The sequence below is a fragment of the Ascaphus truei genome, chromosome 4 (assembly GCF_040206685.1).
Source record: "Ascaphus truei isolate aAscTru1 chromosome 4, aAscTru1.hap1, whole genome shotgun sequence".
NCBI classification, from domain to species: domain Eukaryota; kingdom Metazoa; phylum Chordata; class Amphibia; order Anura; family Ascaphidae; genus Ascaphus; species Ascaphus truei.
Window position 1 is genome coordinate 18,147,084 of NC_134486.1, and position 24,088 is coordinate 18,171,171.

The following is a 24,088-nucleotide window of genomic DNA, read 5'->3' on the forward strand; positions in this document are numbered from 1 at the left end:
GTCTTTAAAAGTTGTTTTTTTAAAAACAGAAAATGCTAAAAGTATTTTTTCTTACTACAGAACTGATTTATTAAAAAAAACACATGCAGGATATTGACTGAACTGCAGCTTTAAGTATGCGATCGGTTGTTATACTTTCTCTTTGATAAAGCGTGGGATACCACGTGAAATGCGTCAGAGTGACCTTTTTGGCTGTTTTTAATGTGCCTACAATACATTTTTGCACCTAGATCTTTGCAGTTTGCAGTTTTTGGGTTACTATTTATCTTCAGCAGCAGCAGCAGATGCACCGCCATTTCTTCCATTACTTTCTTAAAACAATCAAAACAGACCATAAGAAATGCACTCACATGCTCTATGATCTTACTGCGTTATTACAACGTGCCGTCCGCAGGCTTGAGTACCGAGGGCTAAGTCCAGGCAGTGTGGCTGGATCCCCGTCCCTCTCCTCCTCGCGGCCGCGACGCGGTATACAGGGTCCACCACTGATGACGTCACCGCTCTACTCTAGCTCGCTTCCTGCGCCTGCTGACCCACGGGGTGAACGCACAGTCCTAGCTCCACCCTACGCGCGTTTCGTGACTCTTGACGTCACTTTGTCAGGGGTATGGAGCTTTAGTGTTCATGTGAACCATTTATAGCACACATCTCCTAGTAACAAGCACTCCTATTGGACATTACCTAACAGGGAGGGCTCAATGCAAAAACAGTTAAAAATCATCACATCACACCCTGTTCTATTTTGTGATGATTTTTAGCTGTTTTTGCATTGAGCCCTCCCTGTTCCCATGAACACTAAAGCTCCATACCCCTGACGAAGTGACATCAAGAGTCACGAAACAGAGGTGACAAATGGGTTGACATATTGAACCTTGGAGAAGTCTGTTGAAAATGCATCTCTAACCATCAGTGTTAGAGCAGGAGGGCCCGTTGCCTGCCGTTATACCAGTGCCACCAAGCTTGGGGGCAAATTGTGGGAGGTATTAAAGCAGATGCAGAACAATAAGTACATAACTTATTTCAGTTTGCTTGCCTCCCTTTTTCTTTCAATATTATGTTGAAGGTTTGTTATATCTACATGATATTGTTGGGATTTTTTTAGATCACATTAACCTTTACAGTGCCGAGTGTGATGGCACTTCGGCGCCTCTGGACTTCCGGCACTCTTGTGTCGTATGATAGCTCCAGGAACGATCACAAGTTGAGTGCAGAATGCCGGATGCTTCTGTTTCAATCAGGCTGGCAACAAAAATGAATTGTATGCTCTGCAGAACAGGGGCTCATTGTATGTGCAGCGCTGCGCACACTGTCAGTGCTATATAATAAAAAGTAATATTATTATTACATGCAATGTGAAGTCCAGAAGGGTTGTTAGGCCACATTTACCTTAAATAAGTGTTTGTTTTGCCCCTTCTGAGCATCGCTCTCTAACTATTACATGAGTCTTAGGGATCTGAGCATGAGCAGTAATGCTCCTTACTTTTGTGTGTATATTAAAAATGTGAACTTGAATTATTAATACATCAGTGCATAAGAGAAACAATGTGTGTCCACTACCAGACACAAAGGAATTGTGTTTGCCAGCAGACAGAAATAGAAGTCTTTATCCTGACTAAGGGCCTCGCAAAGACTTGGACACTTTTCAGTTTGGCTTTGGGAATGGATTAGGAAGGTAACGCTTTGTACCAGAGTTATTTATTGGTGTATCAGGGGTGGGCAACAACAGTCCTCAAGGGCCATCAACAGATCAGGTGTTAAAGATATCACTGCTTCAGCCCAGGTGGCGCAGTCTTCGACTGAGCCACTGATTGAGCCACCTGTGCTGAAGCAGGGATATCCTTGAAACCTGTCCTGTTGGTGGCCCCCGAGGACTGGCGTTGCCCACCCCTGTTATATACTGTAGTGTATTCAGATAGAGCTGACCACTCTATTGGAGAGGTCAGCTCTATCCACCCTTGAAAACATGCCCATGAAGTACTTCTAAAGGTTAAGAAGTAGACCACTTGAATTCACAACTTGTAATGTTATATATATATGTGTGGGTGTGTGTATATAGGGTTTGCACCGTATTTTTGACGGAAATACAGGTGGTCCTCGCTTTCCAACATTTCCTTTTTCGGGGAACCGCTTATCAGACGCTTTATAATACACACCAATGGGCAGTTATCCGATGCCCAACTGCCTTATCTGACTCTCACTGACTCCTATCCCACTCTATAATACATACCAAAGGGCAGTTTTCCGATGCCCAACTGCCTTATCCGACGCTCACCGACTCCTATCCCACTCTATAATACACACCAATGGGCAGTTTTCCGACGTCCAACATCCTTATCCAACGCTCCCTGACTCCTATCCCATTCTATAATACACACCAATGTGCAGAAAATGGGTTTCACTTTACGACGATTCACTATACAATGCTATTTACAAGAACGCATTGTATTGGATCACCGAGGACTGCCCCTACTGTAAAAATAGGAAGAAGCAAATGTCAAAAATGTTCAAAGTAAGTATAAAAAGCTGAGGGTGCTGACTCGCCTCCCAGGCTGGCTCCCGACTTGATTTGCATTGACAATGAGCTGAATTGATGAGTTGCAACTCCTATCCCTCGCATGAAATGCGTCACAAAATAGTTTGAGGGGTGATTTCATCCAATTCCAAAGAGCATCAGGACATGCTTGCTCCACTTTTAAGAAAAGCTATGGTGAGAGAAGGAGCGGCTCAGTGAGTAAAGACACTGCCTGGCACTGAGTTTGAAGCAGGGGAATCTGGTTCAATTCCCGGTGATGGCTCCTTGTGACCTTGGGAACGTCACTTTATTTCCCTGTGCCTCAAGCACCAAAAACATAGATTGGAAGCTCCACAGGGCAGGGACCTGTGCCTGCAAAATGTCTCTGTAAAGTGCTATATAAAACTATCAGCGCTATACAAGAACATGCTATTATTATTATTATAGGTAGATAAGGGAATAAACCCCTAATGTGGTGCTTCAAATTGGTGTCGGTATTGAGGACTGTTTAATCCTCAGTGTAGCAGTGGTAGGGCAGATTTGCCAATGTTTGAGGTAATAGGGGAGAGCAGCGGAGTGTGTACCCCTAGATAGGAGATAATAACTTCTTTTGGGCACAATAAGGCACAATCTGGATAGCCGTGTAAGAAAAGTGATCTCTAACCTGACCGGAGTGCTTCTCCCATCCGGCGGTTCCTTCTGTGGCGGATCATGTGTTCCCGGCGGGTCCTCGAGCAGGGAGTGCAGGGACTCGTGTAGCTGGCTCGTGTAGTGCCTGATGGCTGTCCGTTCCAAAGGAGGGGGCCTCACCGCTGCTCTCCTGGAGCGTGCATCCGTCCCAGAGCAGGTGAGTAAGAGGAGGGGAGAAACAAGGACATTGGAGCACAGCAAAAAGACAGGCTGGCGGCAGTGACTGCGTGCAAAAGCTTTATTCCGGCAACATTGCCATTAAAACAGGACAGGTTCTCTGACGCGTTTCGTCTAAGAGACAAAAAGTCTCTTATACGAAACGCGTCAGAGAACCTGTCCTGTTTTAATGGCAATGTTGCCGGAATAAAGCTTTTGCACGCAGTCACTGCCGCCAGCCTGTCTTTTTGCTGTGCTCCAATGTCCTTGTTTCTCCCCTCCTATTATTATTATTATTATTATTATTATATGTTTTCATTGTTTTTGCCTGATAGCAGCAGTCCCCCTACTCATTATATTTTTTTATAGAATCAGAACTTGGGGATCTCCTAGGTCTGAACTGAACTATCTTTATCTCCCAGGCCGCCCCAGTACCTGGGATATTTTCCTTTTTATATGTGCCGGTGTTTTCAGACCCTTTTGGGAAATCGACATGGCTGCCATGTAAACCTCACTCTGCAAGAAGCTGCAATGTCATCAGAGCACTGGCCGACTCGCGTCAGCCATCTTTAATTTTACTTTGCCAACACATACAGACGTAGGCAACTTCATTGCCCCGTTGACGCGTCAAACTTCTAAACGAAAAACCAACGGCCCAAATCTGTCATTCCAAACGTTGAGGGGATTGCTGCTGTAAACTAGACTGTCTAATATATTTTGGTCTTCCTAGATACAGAAATGGCATATTATATACTGTTTTTAGCTAGATCCGAGATGTCATGTATTTGTATAAGAGAAGTCCAGAGTTACAGCTCAACCCCCTTATAACGCTGTGCTTGGGGTCCAAAGAATCACATCGCATTATAAGCGGATCGCGTTGAAATAATGTACAATTGTATGCATTGTACAATAAAGTATTTAAGATACCAATAGTTGTGTTGTAAAGTATTCATACATACGAAAATTGGGAGCCACGCTTACATTGCAGTATAAGCGGATTCGCATTGTAACGGATCGCGTTATAACAGGATTGAGCTGTATTAATAAAAAAAAAGGCAGTGTATGGACATTTGACCTAGTTGAAAGTCAACAGTCATGATGAATAATGGTCATAAACGCATGAAAAAGCCGGCAATGCTATGTTTTTCTATGGTGCTATGTAGGAACAGCCTACTGTAGGTGGCTGAGCATTCACAAATGCCAGATAAGATAAGGACATTTTTGCCGGAAGACCTGTGGTCACTTTTTCGAATGATGGATGCTGGAGAAACAACACTTGGAAGATGTAGGGATGAAATGATAGTAGGCGAGCAGAGCACCTCCACATGTTTGCCTCGACAAGCAGGTCTGTGGAGAACATCTGTACTGCAGCAAACATGTTGAACTCCTGGTATTTCGGCACTTTAGGCCTGCCATTAAAAACACAGAGGATAACTCAAACACATCTTTGGCCAAGTGGATATGGATTTCAGTACAATATTTACAGTGGAACAAAAGTGGAGAAGCTTATGCATAAAGAGGTGTGAGAAATGTAGTGCGCCGTGTCATAAAACAGTCAGACGGAGCTATTCGATGAGCCCAGAAGACCCGTTATAAACCCATTAATCTCCAGTAGCATTCCTTCCCTTTCCATCACCTAATAACATGTCAGGGAACGATCTCCAATTAAGAGGAATTTAGGAAACATTTCATTTGACCACATTTCTAAACTGTGTAGAAATAGAAAGTATACTGTAACCAGAAGTATTAGAGCGCCACAGATATAACTTGGTTCCACAACCAGAAGTATTGTTACTCCTTATCTGCGGTAGCATTCCTTTCCTTTTTTAATTTCTTTGGGATAATGATTATTTGCTAATGCAGGGGAGGTAGTCTGCCGTACACCCAAAGGGCTGACATTATTGTTGTCAGAGATTCTCTTCTGGATAGGACTCCCTAAACTAGGGGTGCTCAACTCCAGTCCTCAAGCCTCCCCCTATAGGTCAGGTTTTTACGATATCCCAGCTTCAGCACAGGTGGCTCAGTCAAAGTCTGAGCACCTGATTGAGCCACCTGTGCTGAAGCAGGGACTGATTGAGCCACCTGTGCTGAGGACTGGAGTTGGGCACCCTTGTGCTAAACTAATGTTTTTGTTTTTTTTTAAATAGGGGGCTATATCACCCAAGGATATCTGCTGCTAGACACACACAGGTCTAGAGTCACTAGGACTTCAATGGCCAATTTTGTCCAAAGATGCTCAATCGGCCGCTATATCGGATATATAGAATAAGGCCCTAAAGGTCACATGACCATCTGTAAAGCAGTGAGAACGTTTCTTTTTTACCACTGCGATTCAGTACGTCTGCAATATTTTTAATGTGGTGTCATTCCAAATAACTTGTACACGTGCTATTTACTAAACTACGATACATGGCAATATCAGGCTACCGCCAAAAAATATCACCCGTTATCACCTTCCCCAGGCTGGCGTTGGGGCAACCTTGACCAGAACATATTAATTATTTAATTCCATATCCTGTGTTTTTTTTGTTTTTTTTTAAATAAATCAGCTGTGTGATATTGGAGAATACTGCATTTTCCCCATTTTTATTCACTCCTGATGCCCTTTTAATGATTTTTAACATATTAAGCTTCCTCGAGTGGCTACATCAACCATTTAGGAAGCCACAGCACTTCCTCCTTTGAAGTAGGCAGCCATATTGCGTGCCCTGGGAATCAGGATCTCCGTCCGCAGGCGTGCTGAGGCGCAGGGATTTTCAGCCCACAGCCGAACCTGTTTCTGAGCGCGCTGTCGGCTGAAACCCTCCAACCAGAGCAAACCAGCGTCAACGTCATGGCGCCGTGACGTTGAGGTCGGCGCTTCGCGGGCTATTGGCCCAGTGACATCAGTGCCCTGCCTCCCGATCGCGCACGCTGGCTCGTCTGCTAGTTCATGCAATCACTCCTGATTGCGCAAACGAGCCTCAGCGTCATCACGGAGAAGCGCGGCTCCCTCCTCTATGGACCCAGCCTTAGCAAGTTGTTACCAGCCAGGAGGAGACTCTCCATCACACTGACTGATTGAAGCTACATGTCCTAACGGTTGTAATTCACTAGCCAATGGGCGGTGTACCGGTATGTCTGAATAGCGGCAGATAATCGAGATATTATCTTTTTAGCTTTTGGGCATTGAGGAAGACAGAAAGGACCATGTGAGATTTAATCATCTTTAATCATGGCTGTATCAGTCCAATTGTCCATGGTTAGTATGAAAGCCTTGCTAATGGAGAGATGTCTAATGATTTGCTAACCTGGACATGTACAATACTGTATCTTGTCAAAATGGTTACTTGTGTGGTTTTATGTGTCTGAACATCAATCGGACTTTAATGTCTGGGTTCCATTTTGACGCATTCTCCATATTCATTGGGATGAACCCACTATAATAATTATTTACACAGTTCAAGACTCGAGTCATTCTGTCCTATATTATTATTTTTTGCTGAGCCACCCTCATAGAGTCTGTGATACATCCTCTGACTCCTATAATATAACAGTGTCATCTTCTCATTGCAGCTGAAAAGTCGCAACCTTAAGGTTTTACTCGGAACGTTAAAGCAAACATGTAAAGTGATTTTTTGTTACAATTGGAGCCGGGGGTTTCAACTACAGCGACCCCCCTAATTCTCTAGATAAAGGAAGCTGCCACCGATGGCATTACAGCTTTCTTATGGGCCTCAGACCCTGCTAGATTTGGCAGCCATATTGTTTGGGCGGGGGGGGGGGGGGGGTACCTTCACCAATAAGTGCCTCGGGAACCAGAGGAAATAAAGAAAACGTTTCATTTCAGAAGAAGTTCTTAAACAGATGTATGCCAATGAAGTGCGTCTTTGGGCCTTACCTGGCATCACTGTTAAAGCACAACAGAGGAAAATGTATAGGGCAAATTACTTGTAGGATATAGGGCACATCATGCTAACAAAACAGTTACGCCACACAAAATAAAGAGGCTATATTAGCTAACATTGCTCCATAGAACTAATGTATTTGAGGCTAATTATTACTGCCTGTCTTTAACTAAACCGAACAAAACAAAAAACTGTGCAAACATTGATCATAAAAAACTATATACAGTATCAATAAAGAAACAATAATAACCCTGTAAATGAAAATAATTCAATTGCAAAAGTATACACTGTAGGGACTTCGGTTATAAGCTGTAGCACATGTTCTGGTCCAGCAGAGTATATCTGGGCCAGGTCCACAGAGTGTCGCTTGTTACAGAGAACCTCCAGTCTTCTTGACGGCTTGTAGGACAATCTCAAAAAAGAAGCGTAAAAAAAAACGAATATCAAAGTTAATAATTAGGCAATTACTGAATACAAATAAGTGATCTAATTCCTAGCTTTGATTTTGGGTTTATGTGCGTGTCTTTTTTCGATATTAAGAATATGCAACCGGTTTATTGTTGAGGGGTTAATACTCTGCACTGCACAGTGAGGAATATTTCAGTGTTTTTTTAGACTGTGAAGGTTTTCGCCTCTGCTTCATCTGAATAACTCCTCTCGCTTTCTGTAACGGGCTCCCTTGTTTCTGCTCTCTTTGATAGTACGCCAAGGCGATGAAGCATTTCGGAGAGACGGAGGGCAAAATGCAGCCAGATGAGTTTTTTGGCATCTTTGACACCTTCCTGCAGTCCTTCACCGAGGCCAAGCAAGATCTGGAGAATATGAGGAAGAAAAAAGAGGAAGAGGATCGCAGGGCTCGCATGGAGGCCATGGTGAGGCTGGGAAACAGGGAGGTGGGTGGGTCAACCTCCTCTTCTGCGTCACACATGTCTCTTGTTGTAGTGGTGAGTGCAACTATCCTTTCTCGGTCTCTCTTTCTTAAAGGAAAGACCTAGCACCATTGTTGGTCTTCAATAGTCAAGCTTGTTAGTTCTATACCAACATGGGATGGTTACTAAAAAAGTCTACTTGGAGGACGCAATGCAGACCAGTAATGTACAATCATCAGACGTGGCTGCATTACTGGCATACTGTATAACTTTAAAGTATATACAGTATGGTCATATCCTCTCATCAATCTCTTTCACTGCCCAACACTGTCCTTAGACGACCCTTATACTGCTTTATGTGACCTATTTACTGTCACCACTTATGTCAGCTCTATCATGCTCCCCAAAGATATTTACAATATATATTTCACTTGATTACTTAACTACACTTCTAAGTTTGTATTTATGTATCCTTAGTCTAGCAGCTAATATATATATATATATATATATATATATATATATATATATATATATAACCATAATACTGAGTTAAGTTATGGTGAGTAAAAAAAAGTGACAAAAACCCTCCACAGGAAAGCAAATATGCAAATATAGCTGTATGCTCATCTGCATGTCACCTGCCTAAGACATGCAGATGAGCATACAGCTATATTTGCATATATATATATATATATATATATATATATATATATATATATATATATATATATATATATAATGCTTCACAGTGCATAGATTAGAAAGAAGAGCTTTATACAGAAATGTTTGTGTATCATAGAACATGAGCTTTTTATTCCAATGGAACACCATGTTATCTTTATAAAGACATTATTTGGGGGAATACGGATGTGTTAATGTATCCAGTAACAGGAGTCAGAGCTGTACTTTATGTTTTGCTGAAAGGCCATGACTTAATTAAAGACCCATATAAGACCCATATAAGAAAACATTCTGACGTTTGTTATTTTACACAGATTTCCTATGTTTTAAGCCAGAAGTGTTTGAGAAAAGTGGGTCACTTTTGCTTTAACAAAATTCAAGTCCGACTGCCTCAAATTGTGAGGAGTGTCCATTTAAAGGGCTCCTGTTTGCACAGTGTCACACCTGCCCTATAGCAAACAGTAGAACATAATGTTGTACTACTGTAGATGAAAGGTGCAGAATCTCATAATAACAAAACACTCATCGTTTTAATGTTGCATTTTATGACCGGCCTTCAAAAATTGTGAGCATTTTGGTCTAAATCTTAGAAGGCATTTCACTGGAGCTATTGCATGTTTACATTCCCCATTACTCAGCCAACCATTGCTTAACATAATCTTTGCTTACCAGCACTGACATTATCTGACTTGAATACAAAATGTAGTTTACTGAAGGCCTTATACTGTAATATATGATCTCAAACCGTGCAGATATTTTACCACCAGTAAAACACACAATTTGTAGTCAAACCGCTTCAAACGTTTGATAAAGTAACTCATCTGTACCTTTAGTAAATATGTCTGGTATGTACAGTAATGTTTTGTTACTTACCACTGTTTGAAAACATGCCATGTATTATTAATCTGATTAACACGCCAAAGGTGATCTCGGAACCTGGTTTTGGAACCTCATTAAACTGGGCTTGTGTAAATCGGCGATTTGAAGGGGAGTTTCCATGTAATAGTGTCCTATCCTGCTCTGTGCAAGTTTAATGAATCACCCCACACTATGGGGCCTATTCAATAAACTCAGAGGGGGGGTTCAAGTTGACCTCTTTGCTATATTAAACAAAGAGTGAAAATCAATGCAAAGCTTCCCTGGCTTCTTCTGCACATAAATCCATACGATACATTAAAATTAGCCCGTTAATGAGTACATTTCATCAGAGGACATATTCACATGCTATTTAATAAAGTACAACGGTTTGAAATTATGAGATCTCGAGAACCAACCTTGCCAATGTTTTTCACTTGATTTAGGCCGGAGAAAAGGCCAATTTGTCCATTGATGTCATGACCACAATAGAGAGAACCAAATTGCCTACAAAGCCTTACCTGGACAAGCTAATAGAGTTAAAACATAAAAATAGAATATGATGATTTATTATCTCTCTAGTGGCCATATCAGCCATGTATTGGGATGTCTTCATAATAACCACAACTACTAATGGGATCATTCCATATACTCCAAAGCGATGTGTTCAGACAAAGAAAAACATTGCCGTAAATAAGGGTTTTCAGTTGATCACAGTGCGATCAGCCACTACGGAGTATGTTGAATTAAGTACCTCCTGAGAAGTTAAGTAGAAATAGTCGTGTTAGTTCAGTTGCGAAATTGCAGAGTAAATAAGTACTTCAGTATTAGTTGTTCCTTTTTTATCTGGACTAACAATGGCTATTATAAGACAAAAGACAAGCTTTTGAGAGAGAGGAAGAGAGAGAACTCTCGAAAGCTTGTCTTATAATATCAATTGGTAGTCCAAATAAAAAAGTGTCACCTTATACTGAATTACTCAGTTACTGTCCTAAGAAGTTAAAACAACTAACACCCCATAAACCCTAATAATTATGTAACTATTTACCACTTGCATGTCAAAGAGGCATGTAGGGCATTGCCTTGCAACTTGGTGAAGATATACAAAACCTCCCTGTCCCTTGAGACTGACCCTCTAGGGTACAATCTTCCTCATCACTTCCCCTTCTCTAGCCACCTCCTTCTGCGGCTATTACACTTGCCCTTTTTACATAGGCTGTTGGTATATGAGTGAGACAAAACAAATAGGCATCTATGACCTGAAATAAAAAAAATACATGTTAAAATCAAAATACATAAAAATAACATAATTACAAAAAAAACATAACCATTTAATTTCCATAGGAGTTTACTGGGCTCTTTAAATAAGGGTCTGTGCCACAAGGTGTTCCCACTTATCCCACCTCAGAAGAGTCTCCTCTGCAAACCTTCTGGCGATTGAAACTGATTGGCATGGCTTTAGAATGCATTTCAATCTTCTGGGTCCCAATGGCTCTATAGTCTACATTATTGGAACCCCCCTCCTGACTTACCGAGCCTAACCCACCGGCCAACGGAACCTTTTAAATCTGATAGCGTTAGTGTCCCAAGTTCGCCTGCAGTGTTTATTTTAGTTGCTTGTACAGGTGTAGCCCTGGCGCCCAAGAATTAACGCTGCAGGGGGTTTGTAGAAGTATGGACCTTCCCACCATGTGACCTCGGCAGATGCACATTTTTGCTTTTTCGACCGTTGCGCCAGAGACAGTAAGTCTCGCTACATCTATAGGTTAATCGAATTCATCTTCTTTTATTTTTCTTTAATCTATCCTCTGTATATCAGCCACTTTGTCAAAAACAAAATGGTTTTGGATAGAGATTCCTTATATTTGTTAACCATTGCTTGTAGAAATAGAAGATTTCAGGGCTTCTGAAGTCAGTTCAAAGAGAAGACGGTGAAGCTCGCACCACTGTTGCCTCTGAATATACAATAACGGTGTAAAGAAATTGACCAGGTGCATCTATGAGGACCTAATAGAATACAAATACAGGATGTTTGGAAGTTAGTGAAGAGACTAGCTCCATATTAGAGATCCGCCATAACCAGGTGTGCTTTTCAGTGGATCTCTTTAATTTGGAGCTGGTCTCTTCACTATCTTCCAAATATCCTGTATTTGTCTACTAAAGTCAGTGTTTCACACACCCAGGAAGAGACCTTCCTGAATGATTTATCTGTGTATAAGTGCGAAGTGTTATGTGAAGCCGTAATCTAAACACAAAAAAGTGATCTATTCTAAACTGAACCCTCCAAGAGCAGAAATGTTCAGGATTACCACAGATCTGGCCAGTGGTTATATTTATTACCTAATGGGGCTGCGACAACTGAAAGCAGTAATCCCCCCTATTCAATATTTATTTAAAGAACCAGAACCGTAAATCCCCTGGAGCTGAATCACACTATTTTTAGCTCCGATGGTGCCCTATTACCGAGATATTTACCTTTGCATGTAAAGGTGTTTTTGGTCTCTTTTGGTAAATCAAACAGTATCCAAGCCCTATTCCTAGTGACCAATAGGAAGAAGCTATGTCTTTAGAGCATGACATGGCAGCTTCCTGTTGGATGACCCTGGTGGCCACCTTTTTTTTTACGGTCATTGTACTGCCACACAAAAAGGTAAACATCTCCCGAGCCGTGAGGTCCCCATTGCTAGATTGCTGCTTTAAATATCTCCTAAACTGCTGTGATCCCACTAACACTAATTAGTTAGTGATCTCCCTCAGTTCATGTAAGAAATAAAAACAGATCAGAGAGCTCGATGCTTTAAGATGTTGTAACCGTATAAATTGTGCGGGATGTAGATGAGCTTTATTTTTGTCAATTGGTGCTCAATGAAGGAATATTTGTATCACTTATGCCTATCACATTGTCACTTTTTACACACTATTTGTTCTTATAGCAAGCGCATGTACCCCTTTCTACAGCATGGCCCATATTTCACAGAAAGGCCTAAATTATTCTGATAAGAGCTGGCCTTCCCTTGTATCCTTAATGATTTAATGATTGTGCTGGCCTTTTGAAAAAAGGGAGGGGGATGCTGAAGGATTGATTCCTCCACTGTTGGCTGTTACTTTCTGCTCTCCCCTGTGGTTCATGGGAACTAACCTCCCTTCCACAGTTCATATTTTCCCAAGGACTGAGGACTCTTAGCTTATAAACCCTTCCTTCAGTCTCTTAACTCTGTCACTAATGAAGTAACATGTACAGCAGTATTATAATCAGTTACTGAAAGGACGCCTTTGTTTGGAGAATTAGTCCTGATCTTGGCACAGTCCAACAAAGGCACACAAAACCTTTTGATCTTTTTAGGTGTCTTTGTTGGACTGAAAAGACATATTAATTTCACGCCTTTCATCACCAAAAAATGAACAACTTAAATACATAGCTCCTTATTGTGGTAGATATTCCTCTCTCCTGGCAAAAGTGGACACACTGATTAATAGCTGTGACTTTTATATGTGGTTTTAATGGTGATAGATATTTTGTGTTAGGACTAAGCAGAAGTTCGATTCAATTTTCAGCTTCCAAGCTGTGCAAATTCCAAACAGACTGGCTAACTTATTTAAGAAATATATTTTTCTTACAGACCACAGTGAACTCATGGCAGTGATATGTTTAATGGACTACAATTTTGTGATTAATGCCCAGGATAGACAAGTACTACATACTTTTTGAAAGCTTGCCCTGGAGATGTTCTTACACATAGTAAATTGAAGATTAGAGTGTGTTTTACAGACTCTGACCCTTTCTTATCTCTTCTTTATCTAACCAGGGCCTAAACACAGAGTGGGATGATTGTCTTGTTGAAGACACTGCTCCATGTGTATGAAAGAGTGTGAGATCATTAAGCAATTGACACTTTATAAACACGTTTTGTGGTTTTTTCCACAGCTCAAGGAACAACGTGAGAAAGAGAGGCGGCTTAAAAAGGCGAAAGCAGGCAGCATCTCTGAAGAAGGTGGAGAGTTTGATGACCTAGTGTCGGCATTGAGGTCCGGTGAAGTCTTTGACAAGGACTTATCCAAACTCAAGAGGAACCGCAAGCGCTCGGGGAACCAAATTTTGGACACAAGCAGAGAGCGAGCTGTTACTAAGCTGAATTATTAAGAACTGAAGTATTAGTAAGCCAAAACAACAGTGGAGAACAGATTGACTTCAAGATTGGCTCAAGGTCACTGAAAAGGATTAGTCTCTCTGTGGAACTACAAACTTGACCCCTCTGTGATTAAGATTGTTTCCCCTGGTAGCTTGGAAAGGAAACTTCTAGAAGTGCCTCGGTGGAGCAATTAGATTCCTGAATAATGGGTAAGGTTAGTGTTCAAAATGGTTTCAGAATATTTTCAGCAGAAAATGTGGCATGAACGTGACAAACAGATGAGAACCACTTGCTGCGATCATGCTTTACAAGTGCCAAATAATTATTTTGCACTGTCTGACATTTCAGAAGTAATGGTATTTTGTACAATATCTGGATGAAGACAGGCCAAAGCCCCTGAAATCTGCCTAACATAGCTTAGATTGTAGGCCAGTTTTTGTGGTCCAACACCAAAGCAAGGATATAGCTCGGGGAAAGAAAATGGAAGGTAGGGAACTATGGAGAAGCAAAACGCACATCATACCGTGGAATTCAATAAAGAAAACAGGATTCCACAAACAGATCTTTGGCTTACATTTAAAGTCATTGATTTACTCATAAAAGAGTCTTTTTAGATTACATTTCAACACTCAGATGGAAGGATAAATGAAGAATCTATAGACAGAGAGTTGATTTGAAAAGGGTGTTAAGTTCCAGCTGTGAGTGATTTCAATGGGTATTTTTTTTTTTTACATCTGTCTAAATATGAATCTTGTACAGAATGTTACACACACTTACACGCTCTTTATAATTCCAGGACGCCCTCCAATTTCTGAAACTAAACATAAAAACCACTGTGTGATTGCAAAATGGTATGCACTTTTTACCTTCTCAGATGTTGCCATGGCTAACTTTGGCTTGGAAGAGGCTGTTACACAGGGCCAACTTGCAAAAGTTCCTAGCTGGCTCAACATATCTGTATTTCAAAAGCACAAGATGTATCCCATGAGAAATATAGGCACCATCACATTCTGGACCTGAACTATATTGTAACCAGCTCTTGTAAGATATTTTAAGCACTTGTGCCAGTGCCCGAACTTTATTTCCCATTGAAGCACATTGACCAGAATTAATTTTTATGCAGAAATAATATGGACACAAACTAATTGGCTCAAGAAGAATCAGAAGAACCATTCATCAGAAGAAGAAAAAGACAGTGGTCTTCCCACTAATGGATTCCTGCGGTTTCATGTGTGAGGGCAACAGGGAATGTTACGCTGTATTTTAAGCTTTATTGTATAGTTTTAAACTATCAACAATGAGTGATATAACCACAGCAAATGAACAGCACATGTCCTGCCAATCATCATAAGATGGCTCCCAATAAATTGTAGTAGGTGAGTTCAGTAAGAAGGTGCTAATGAGGCAGAACGTGTTCCTTACGTGGGGTTGGTTGGCCATGAAAGTTTCAAGCTGCTGCCTCGATTCTCTAACATCCACCTTCAGGTCACATGGTTTCTAGGATAATTTCCACCTTCGACTTTACTGGAATGAACTGGAGCTCTTAGCACTGGCATCTTCTCGAGTTTATGCAAAATGGCGTAACATATGGTGGCAATAATATATATAGGCAAAACTGATTGAAATGCTGATGTAAGTTTCCTTTTTTAATAGACCTCACTGGGGGAAAAAAAGGTATGTAGTTGTAAGAAAAATGTAGGATGAGTTAGAGGACAATAAGCCTGAGTGGGATAGCAAGCAACACAGTTATATCATCTATTTTATACATGTAAAGATATGCAGAGCATAAAGCCATACAAAAGAATGTTATTTTTGTATATCGATGTGCACCTTCCATGGAGAGGGTCTGGTGATGCCTTTTTTCAGACTTCCTTATGAAATGGTCATTTACTAAAAAAATGTCGATGACGTGTAGAAGGTTGCGGCAGAAAGCAAAGCCTGGGGTGGATACATTCATTACATCGTTAGTATAATCTATAGACGGAGCACCTACCGTACGTGATTTGTCACAACCAAAAGGTGGCTTTCCTGAGTGGAGGTTCTGTACTAACAAGATTATAGGACCGCAGTTCTGTTGAACAGGCCAGTACATTCCCACTTGGACTGTAACCCTGATAATGGTATTGGCTTGGGGCTGGAAATTGGGGTTTTGCAATGATATTAGTATATTCCACTTTAAGTGCTGCTGTTTAAATTGATTTGTATAATATGAGCAGCGGTTACATCCCAAGCACCCAAACTTTTCTTGTTAAATAATTGGTATTTTTTTTTATCGTGCGTCTTTCTGAAAATGATGCATGGGATCAATAACTAATAACTGCATCGTGTCTGCAGAATTGACATTTAAAAAAAGCATTTGCATTTGAGCACTTCTCGGTGATAAGTACGACACAGCTTTTAATATGCGGTAAACCTGGTTCCGTGCCCAGGTGGGACAGGGGAATATAAAATAATAGAGAAAAAAGAAAGCAGGATTTTCACTCATGTTATATTGGAAAGTATTTAGTGGTTGCCAGTATGTCTACTAGTACAGTGACCCATAATAACCAAGCAGGGCCAAACCATAAGACACCCTAAGGTGCCGGTCCGTAACACACACTAAAGTGAGTGGACATTCATTTGTCATACAGCGCCATAGGGTGTCTATTGTTGTAGCACCGCTTAGTAAATATATCCCTCCGTAGCCAGAGCCACGTAATCATTATTGCAGTGATCACATGTTCTGGGACTTTGCCTTTGTTGCCCTACATCGAGGAGGAAGTCAAGTGAGACAAGGAGGTGAGCAGTATGAAGAACTGCAGGAAATCTGCCGTCCTTCCGGGAACGGCATGAGGGCCCGAGGGGTCCATGTGTAGGGGACAAGGGAACCATACGGTTAATGTGCACTCGTTTTATACATCACATTTTTATATTGTAATATTTCTGTCCTGCTTCCTCTGACCCAGATGGAATCAGGAGCAGGTTACACCCAGAAAAGGGTACAGTCAGCAGTAACGTGGTCACGGTGTTATAAGAAGAAGACATATAGGGCGTGAATGAAAAATACAGACACAGAGTCACCTTTTCTACCACCCAGCAGTTCATAGGCATTATGCACCTTACTATTATTGCTCAATGGCCTAGTACATTAGTTTACTAACTGGACTGTTATGTAGAATACACTTCATCTCGTTGCTTGTTCCAGGATTCCGACTTGTACATCATTGACCGTGTGGATTTATGAAGCATTCGTTGACTAAGGGGCTTTCAAAAGCAGAGCTGTACTGTACAACAGTCTTGTGTAACTCTACTGAGGAAAGGAGCGCTCTGCACAATGCAACAATACAAGTGCAATGAATCCATCTCTGACCAACGTAACATTAAGTGTCAGTGTCTGTGGCAGAAGGAGTTATTTGCACAAGGTCACAAGGATTTGTGATTTTAGGACTGAAACTGAGAATTCTCACCTCATTTCAGAGGCCTTAACCAGAAAGGCTGTTTCTCATCATAATCCAGAATCGTCAACTATGTCACTAACCAATCTTTTCTCTTTTATCGTTACAAAAACATTATACGAGATTTGTAGGTTAAGGACTGGCTCACCCACAAAGTGGAACAAGCAGCAGAATTAAAACACACAAAGTATAATATAATTATGGATCAGAAAATCATGTTGCCCTACAAGAACAGAGCCTTCTGCGCATGTAATGTGCTTTCATTAACACACTGTATGTTCCAGCTGTAGTTACACATTACACACACCATACATACGTCACATTCAGGTGCTGGCAGAGGCCATAACAGCTATTTACCACCTATGTGTTATTACCATGCTGTGCCACACTGTAGTGAATTGAAGAGATGTGTTACTGGGACACAAATGAGTGAAGCAGAGTTCTGAAAAGTGCAGTCAAGTACCTAATACACAATGAACATGCAGAAAATAACTAATCATTCAATGAGTGCAGTGCAAGTACACTGGCGACACACTTTATTCGAGCTCGGCTAGTCCCACGAATTCGGGTATACCCGGGTGTATTGAGGTTTGTGACTGTTTTCTGCCCGAGTGCATTGAGTTATTTTCCAGCAGGGATTGAAGCATTTTATTCCCGCTGGCTGCAATACTGCACAGTACATATATATATACTGCATTACAATTCATGAATTTATGCCATCTGGTAGACACGCGAAGCATTGCAGCCTATTAAATCCTAATCATTATCATTTAACAGATCAGCCGCCCATCAGCCAGGCATGAACCCAGGCTGGGAAGGCAAATGCAACGAGGCTTGTCAGAGGTGAGGTGCGGCGCATTCCAGGTATCTGCCAGGTACATACCGGGTATTTGCTCGAATAAAGTGTGTCGGTGCAGTAGGAACGGACGTGCTATATCAGCCTTACACAAGTAGTAAATTGAGCTAAAATTCATCAACATTATATCCATTGAGTGATATGGACTTTTAAATGCATTGACCTGAAAAATCAGTGATATATGTAAATTGAGCGCCAATAAAAAAGTTATTATTAATCAGAATCGTTGATGCTCTGAATTCTTCAGCACAATAAGATCAGAGATTGTGTAGTTTTGTGCTTATTAGATTTTATAGCCAACGTATTTGATTTTTTGATTGTTTTAGCTAAAGTCACATTACAGGTATGTTCCCTTACTTAACAAAGTTTAAAGCAGGGGTGCTCAACTCCAGTTCTCAAGCCCTGCCTCCCCAGAGGCGCGGACTCTGATTGAGCCACCTGTGCTGAAGCAGGGACTGATTGAGCCACTTGTTGTGAAGCAGGGATTGATTGAGCCACCTGTGCTGAAGCTGGGATATCCTGGAAGCCTGACCTGTTGGGGGGGGCTTGAGGGCTGGATTTGAGCACCCCTGGCTTAGAGCATTTAGGCCTTACCATGCCAACCAGTGAACAAGCAAACGGTTTCTTCCAAGATTATGTAAGATTCCCGTCGCCCATAATGTGATTCATTCCCGAGCTATAGATACAAGACACCAGTGACCATGTGATTCTGACATACAATGTGACATTGTTATACATAGCGTTAGCCTCTGTAATAATAAGACATGTCTGGTACGTGTGGTAGTATCATTTGACCTCAACACAACTATAAGTGAAATCTGTGCTAATGTAGCACTTAATCCATGAAGCGCACACAAGTAAACTCTGATAAGGATTTAACAGAAGTGGGTTTGTATTCCACGTCTGCCAGAGACCGAGGGCCTCTCTTCTTTACTACTGTGCATTGGAGAGTGAGAATGACATATGTTGAAAGGTGATTTAGTGTAGCATAATAAAAGTGTTTTAAGCTGGTGAAAGATGATCTGTTTTGCTGTAAAATAAATGTTGGTTTGGTTTTTACTAGCTTACAGTTCATACAACAACAGTAGCTTTATATACAATGTGTAGAATTCCTCACGGGATTCAGCAGTGTTGGATGAAGCTACAGGAGAAGGGATTATTCTGTGGTTAAGGCTCTGTTTCACCGTCTGCAAATCATTTTGTATCCTTGTATTTTAGCTATTAAATCATAGTTATATAGTAGATGAGGTTGAAAAAAGACATATGTCTATCAAGTTCAACCTATGCTAAATTTAGCTGGCAAATACTTATCCTATATTTATTTTGTACACCAACCCCTTGTGTGGAACCGTATCAAAAGCCTATGCAAAATCAAAGTAGATCGCATCAAATGCATTACCCTAGTCTAAATTCCTACTTACCTCCTCAAAGAAACTAATAAGGTTAGTTTGACACGACCTTTCCTTCATAAATCCATGCTGACTATTACTAATAATTTTGTTTTCCATTAGGTATTCCTGAATATTATCCCGTATTAAACCTTCTAGTAGTTTCCCCACTATTGAAGTCAGACTTACAGGTCTGTAATTCCCTGGTTGTGATCTAGCTCCCTTTTTAAATATAGGCACCACGTCTGCTTTACACCAATCTTGTGGGACTGAGCCTGTTGAAAATGGAGTGCTTCAATATTAAATGTAATGGTTAGGCTATTGCTGAACTTAACTCCAGTTATTCTAATAAGTGATTCTTTGTGGTTTTATTACTCTATAGAATAAGTTGCTATTAGACCGCTCGTTAGAGCACTATTAAATATTTCAGATGTAAACTAGACCTGAATATATAAATGTCACAATTGCATTTAAAGTAGACAACATTACTGCCATGTTTGGCGCGCTCCAGCAGGTGAAATAGTGCGATAATCCAGCACCCTACTCGTCCGTGGCTGATTCAAATCAATAGCTGCTTCTCCGGCTGACGCATTGTCCCACTGCAGAACGCCAAGCATTGCAACAGCATTGGCTACATCTGTGCGTGCATTTCAATATTAGCTGTATTATCTATATTACATCCTGAAGTCATATTGTCACTCTTGAATAAAATATAGAGAAAGGGATTAGGTGGCATTATTTAAGTCTGCAGTAGCCAGCAGGAACATGAGATGTTCACTAGAGTTACAAGCAGTTTGTGTCTTATGTGGAGTCCCTAGTTTCTTGTGCTCCCAACAGAGAAACACTGTCTCCTTTTGTCTCCGCTCGCGTTGTCCCAAACGTAACATATTCATCCTCGGGGTCTATTAAGCAAAATCTCACTGGGGTCAAAAACGAATTTACCAAGGGCCAACATTCCCAATGAAACCAGCGGCATGTTCCTCCCTGATAAATCTGGGGCAGTCCTTTTGCATGGGTTTTACCCCAGCTTTGCTGGTGGGTAACTATAACAAATGACCCCTGTGTCCCCCAAGTGTGTAGCAACACAGTGAACCGTGGAATCTGCCACGTAATACGTTTGACTCTTGCATCATTTTGTGCCCTTAGCATAGTTATAGCTATTTAAAGGCCAGTTTAATACACGTCTTACCGCTGTCTCTGCCAGCAGTGACCCGGCTAATACATAGCACATTCTATGTCTGATTTATTGTATTTCTTCAAGCATTAATGTCACAAATGCTGGTAAATCTTAAGATAAGGTGAATTTATTGAGAGACATCAGAGAAACAGTCCAAGTTATAAGTCAAGTGATATAAACCATGTGTCAGGAAAATATGCTATTAATGTGCGCTCAGTCTAAATAGCAATGTATTAGTCCCTGTTCCCGTCAGCAGTGTGGCGTGCGCCTGTATATGCTGCCGGTGTGACAAAACCGTGCAAGGGCTGTCACATGATTTAGCAGGTAACGTGTAGATTTTTAATATGTATATTTTACAGCAGGGTTAAGCTTAAAGGGGTTCATGTTAAAACGGCAAGAAGCAAAAAGTGTCCCACTGTGAGTGCTCATTTGCATGTCGTTACCCAGAATCCCTGGCTGCAGTGGAAGCACTGTATGCTGGGAGATAATGGGGAAACGCAGCGCTGCAGAGACGTGTGAATGTGCTCACAAGTGGTATGTTTATTTGCTCTAGTTTTAAACCAATTTAGTTAAAGTTTAAGTCTTCATTACAGACTTAAATATAGATTATTTTACTTTTAAATCTGAGCGTTAAATTCACTCACAAACAAAAAAATACAAATTAAAAAGATATATATGTTATGCGTTTTCTGTTGGCTACGTTTAACCCCATGTGTTCCATAGAAACAGGGCAATGCATTGCAGGTCCCTCCGGCACTGAAGGGATTAAAATGGCCTCAAAGACATTACGTTCTGACCTTCCTAAACAGCCGCGTTTTACCATAGACTGGATTACATTTTTTTATTTGTCACTTTATCGCCCGCATAGAAAGCACAAAGGATGTCGCTGCAAACAGTACACGTTGGGAGAACTAAAAACAAGTGTGAATGCCAGAGAGCCCTGCAATGCTTTGCTCTGCCTCTGTGGCACTGCCACGTTAGTGCTTTGCCCTGCCTCTGTGCACTGCCATTTAAGTGCTTTGCTCTGCCTCGGTGGCACTGCCACGTTAGTGCTTTGCCCTGCCTCTGTGGCACTGCCACGTTAGTGCTTTGCTCTGCCTCTGTGGCACTGCCACGTTAGTGCTTTGCCCTGCCTCTGTGCACTGCCATGTTAGTGCTTTGCTCTGCCTCGGTGGCACTGCCACATTAGTGCTTTGCCCTGCCTCTGTGGCACTGCCACGTTAGTGCTTTGCTCTGCCTCTGTGCACTGCCACGTTAGTGCTTTGCTCTGCCTCGGTGGCACTGCCACGTTAGTGCTTTGCTCTGCCTCTGTGGCACTGCCACGTTAGTGCTTTGCTCTGCCTCTGTGGCATTGCCACGTTAGTGCTTTGCTCTGCCTCTGTGGCACTGGGTGGATTCTGCACATTGATGCCAGCTCTGCATCGAAATTGAATAAATACCCGGCCTGTAACTCCTACTGACAACTTTAACATTTAAGTCTCATCAAGTACTTCAGTATCAGTAATGAGTATTTTACGGGATACTTGCGTGTTCTCCCTCCGTTGTACAGAACCCAGTCTCACTGCGCTCTTCTGCTGCGCAGGCGATGATGGATCTAAAAGCTTCCGCGTAGAACAGGACATGAATGGAAGTTGTACATATTTGTATATATTCTTTGCAATTATTTTTCTGTATGTAGTCCAAATAATCTGTAAATCATACTTCTATTTATTTAACCTTGTTTCATGTCACTGTACTATATATACTGTGTATATATATATATATATATATATATATATATATATATATATATATATATATATGTCTACGTATGCGTTTCAAGCCAGGTCTGTTGAGACGGTGCCGGCGGATTAAAGCAGTTATTCTTTGCTGGTTTCCTGGGGAAAAGATGTGGACATCTCATGAATTATTGGCCATGTTAATGGAGAAGCCATTGCTTGTTAGAATGCAGGGATCTGCGTTCATAACCCCGTCATGACTATGCGCGATACGGTGACGTCTCGTAACAGTGGAAATGGAAAGCTGTTTCCGATTCACATTTATTTAACTTGTGTGACCCCGGTAGGGTCATTCGGAGGTCCTAGCATTTAATTAATCCGATGTCTTGTTCTGCCGGGTCATACTCTCACCATTTTATAAACATTGGTCACTGTTCAGTTGTGACCAAATTCATATTTTTAAAACGACAAAATAATGGGATTGTGCTTTTTGTTGCAAATTGTACATCTTCGTTTTCTGAACGTGATGAACATTCACGCCTTGGATTCTGAATATAGGATTCTGCTAAATGGAATTTGTTATCATGTGAAACGTTTAAGTCCATACAGAGCTTTTTTCTTTCTTGTAATTGAAATTTTACATTTTCTTGTGCCTTAAACCAACTCTTTCTAAGTACATATTCTATGAAAGTATTTTGCCTGCGAGACTGGGGACAGAATGTGGGGAAACTAAATAGTGCTCGGTTTATTAAAGGAAATCGATCCCATTTAAAGCAATAGAGCGTTTGTTCTTTGATAAATATGGTGCTTATTTTTGGTTTCTCATTATTGCAGGGGTGGCTAACTCCAGTAATCAAGGGCCACCAACAGGTCAGGTTCTCAGGATATCCCTGCTTCCGCAGAAGCCACCTGTGCTGAAGCAGAAATATCCTGAAAACTTGACCTGTTGGTGGCCCTTGAAGACTGGAGTTGACCACCCCTGCTTTAATGCATATCCCCCTACAACTAATTTTCCTGTAAAACTAATCAAAACATGTGCCAGCCGCTGTAACACACTGGGGCAAGAAAAAGCACGAGACACCCCAAAAATGTCATGTCGTTGTTTGTATAAAAATAAAATCCGTTTTATTTATTCTTTTCGCCAGTTTTTGCAGCTGGTAGATTTTGGCAACGGCTTGAAACTTTTCAGAAAGAATTCGCCAACCGAACGTACTTTTTCAACTACCCGTATTTCATTTGTTTTATTTGTAAATTTGGAAATGTTCATGAATCTGGACCGTTGTAACATTACCCATCAGTGGAGCGAGAAACCCCCGTTTGTGTCTTATGGCTTGTTCTCGTTGTTTTCTGCCAGAATGAACGTACTGTTTTCCCAACCAAAGACTTGGACAAACGGTCGCATTGTTTAATGATAAAAAAAAGATAAAGTCTCACATTGGGAACATTATTTAAAACCTCTTCATTAAAAGGAATGCAATGAAACTCCTGATTTACACCGGATTTTCCTGTACAATATACTTTCTAAATGGTTGGATTTTACTGCGTTTTCATAATCCAATGTTTTGTGATTATTATGAGCAGTCCTTTTTTTTTGTTAAACAATAGGTGCCGGTATCCGGGGAAAGTGGGGGTGGGGGGGAGGACTCCTACCTTCTCCTGCTCCTCATCTCCTCCAGCTACGCTGCTTTGTCGTGACATCGCGGCGGCACGTCATGGCAAAGCGTCACCTTGTGGT

General features: G+C 41.3%; 1 protein-coding gene across 8 annotated transcripts in view; it reads left to right on the forward strand.

The window, feature by feature from the left end:
- The window catches only part of DAAM2 (dishevelled associated activator of morphogenesis 2), a 398,259-nt gene extending 379,132 nt beyond the window's left edge, over nt 1-19,127 (forward strand). For all 8 annotated transcript variants that reach the window (XM_075595377.1, XM_075595378.1, XM_075595376.1 and 5 more), the window contains 2 exons: nt 7,947-8,117; nt 13,576-19,127. In XM_075595377.1, coding sequence (XP_075451492.1) covers nt 7,947-8,117; nt 13,576-13,791 — 387 coding nt within the window. In that variant the 3' untranslated portion in view covers nt 13,792-19,127. The remainder of the gene's footprint in view (nt 1-7,946; nt 8,118-13,575) is intronic.
- Nucleotides 19,128-24,088: the final 4,961 nt, after the last annotated feature.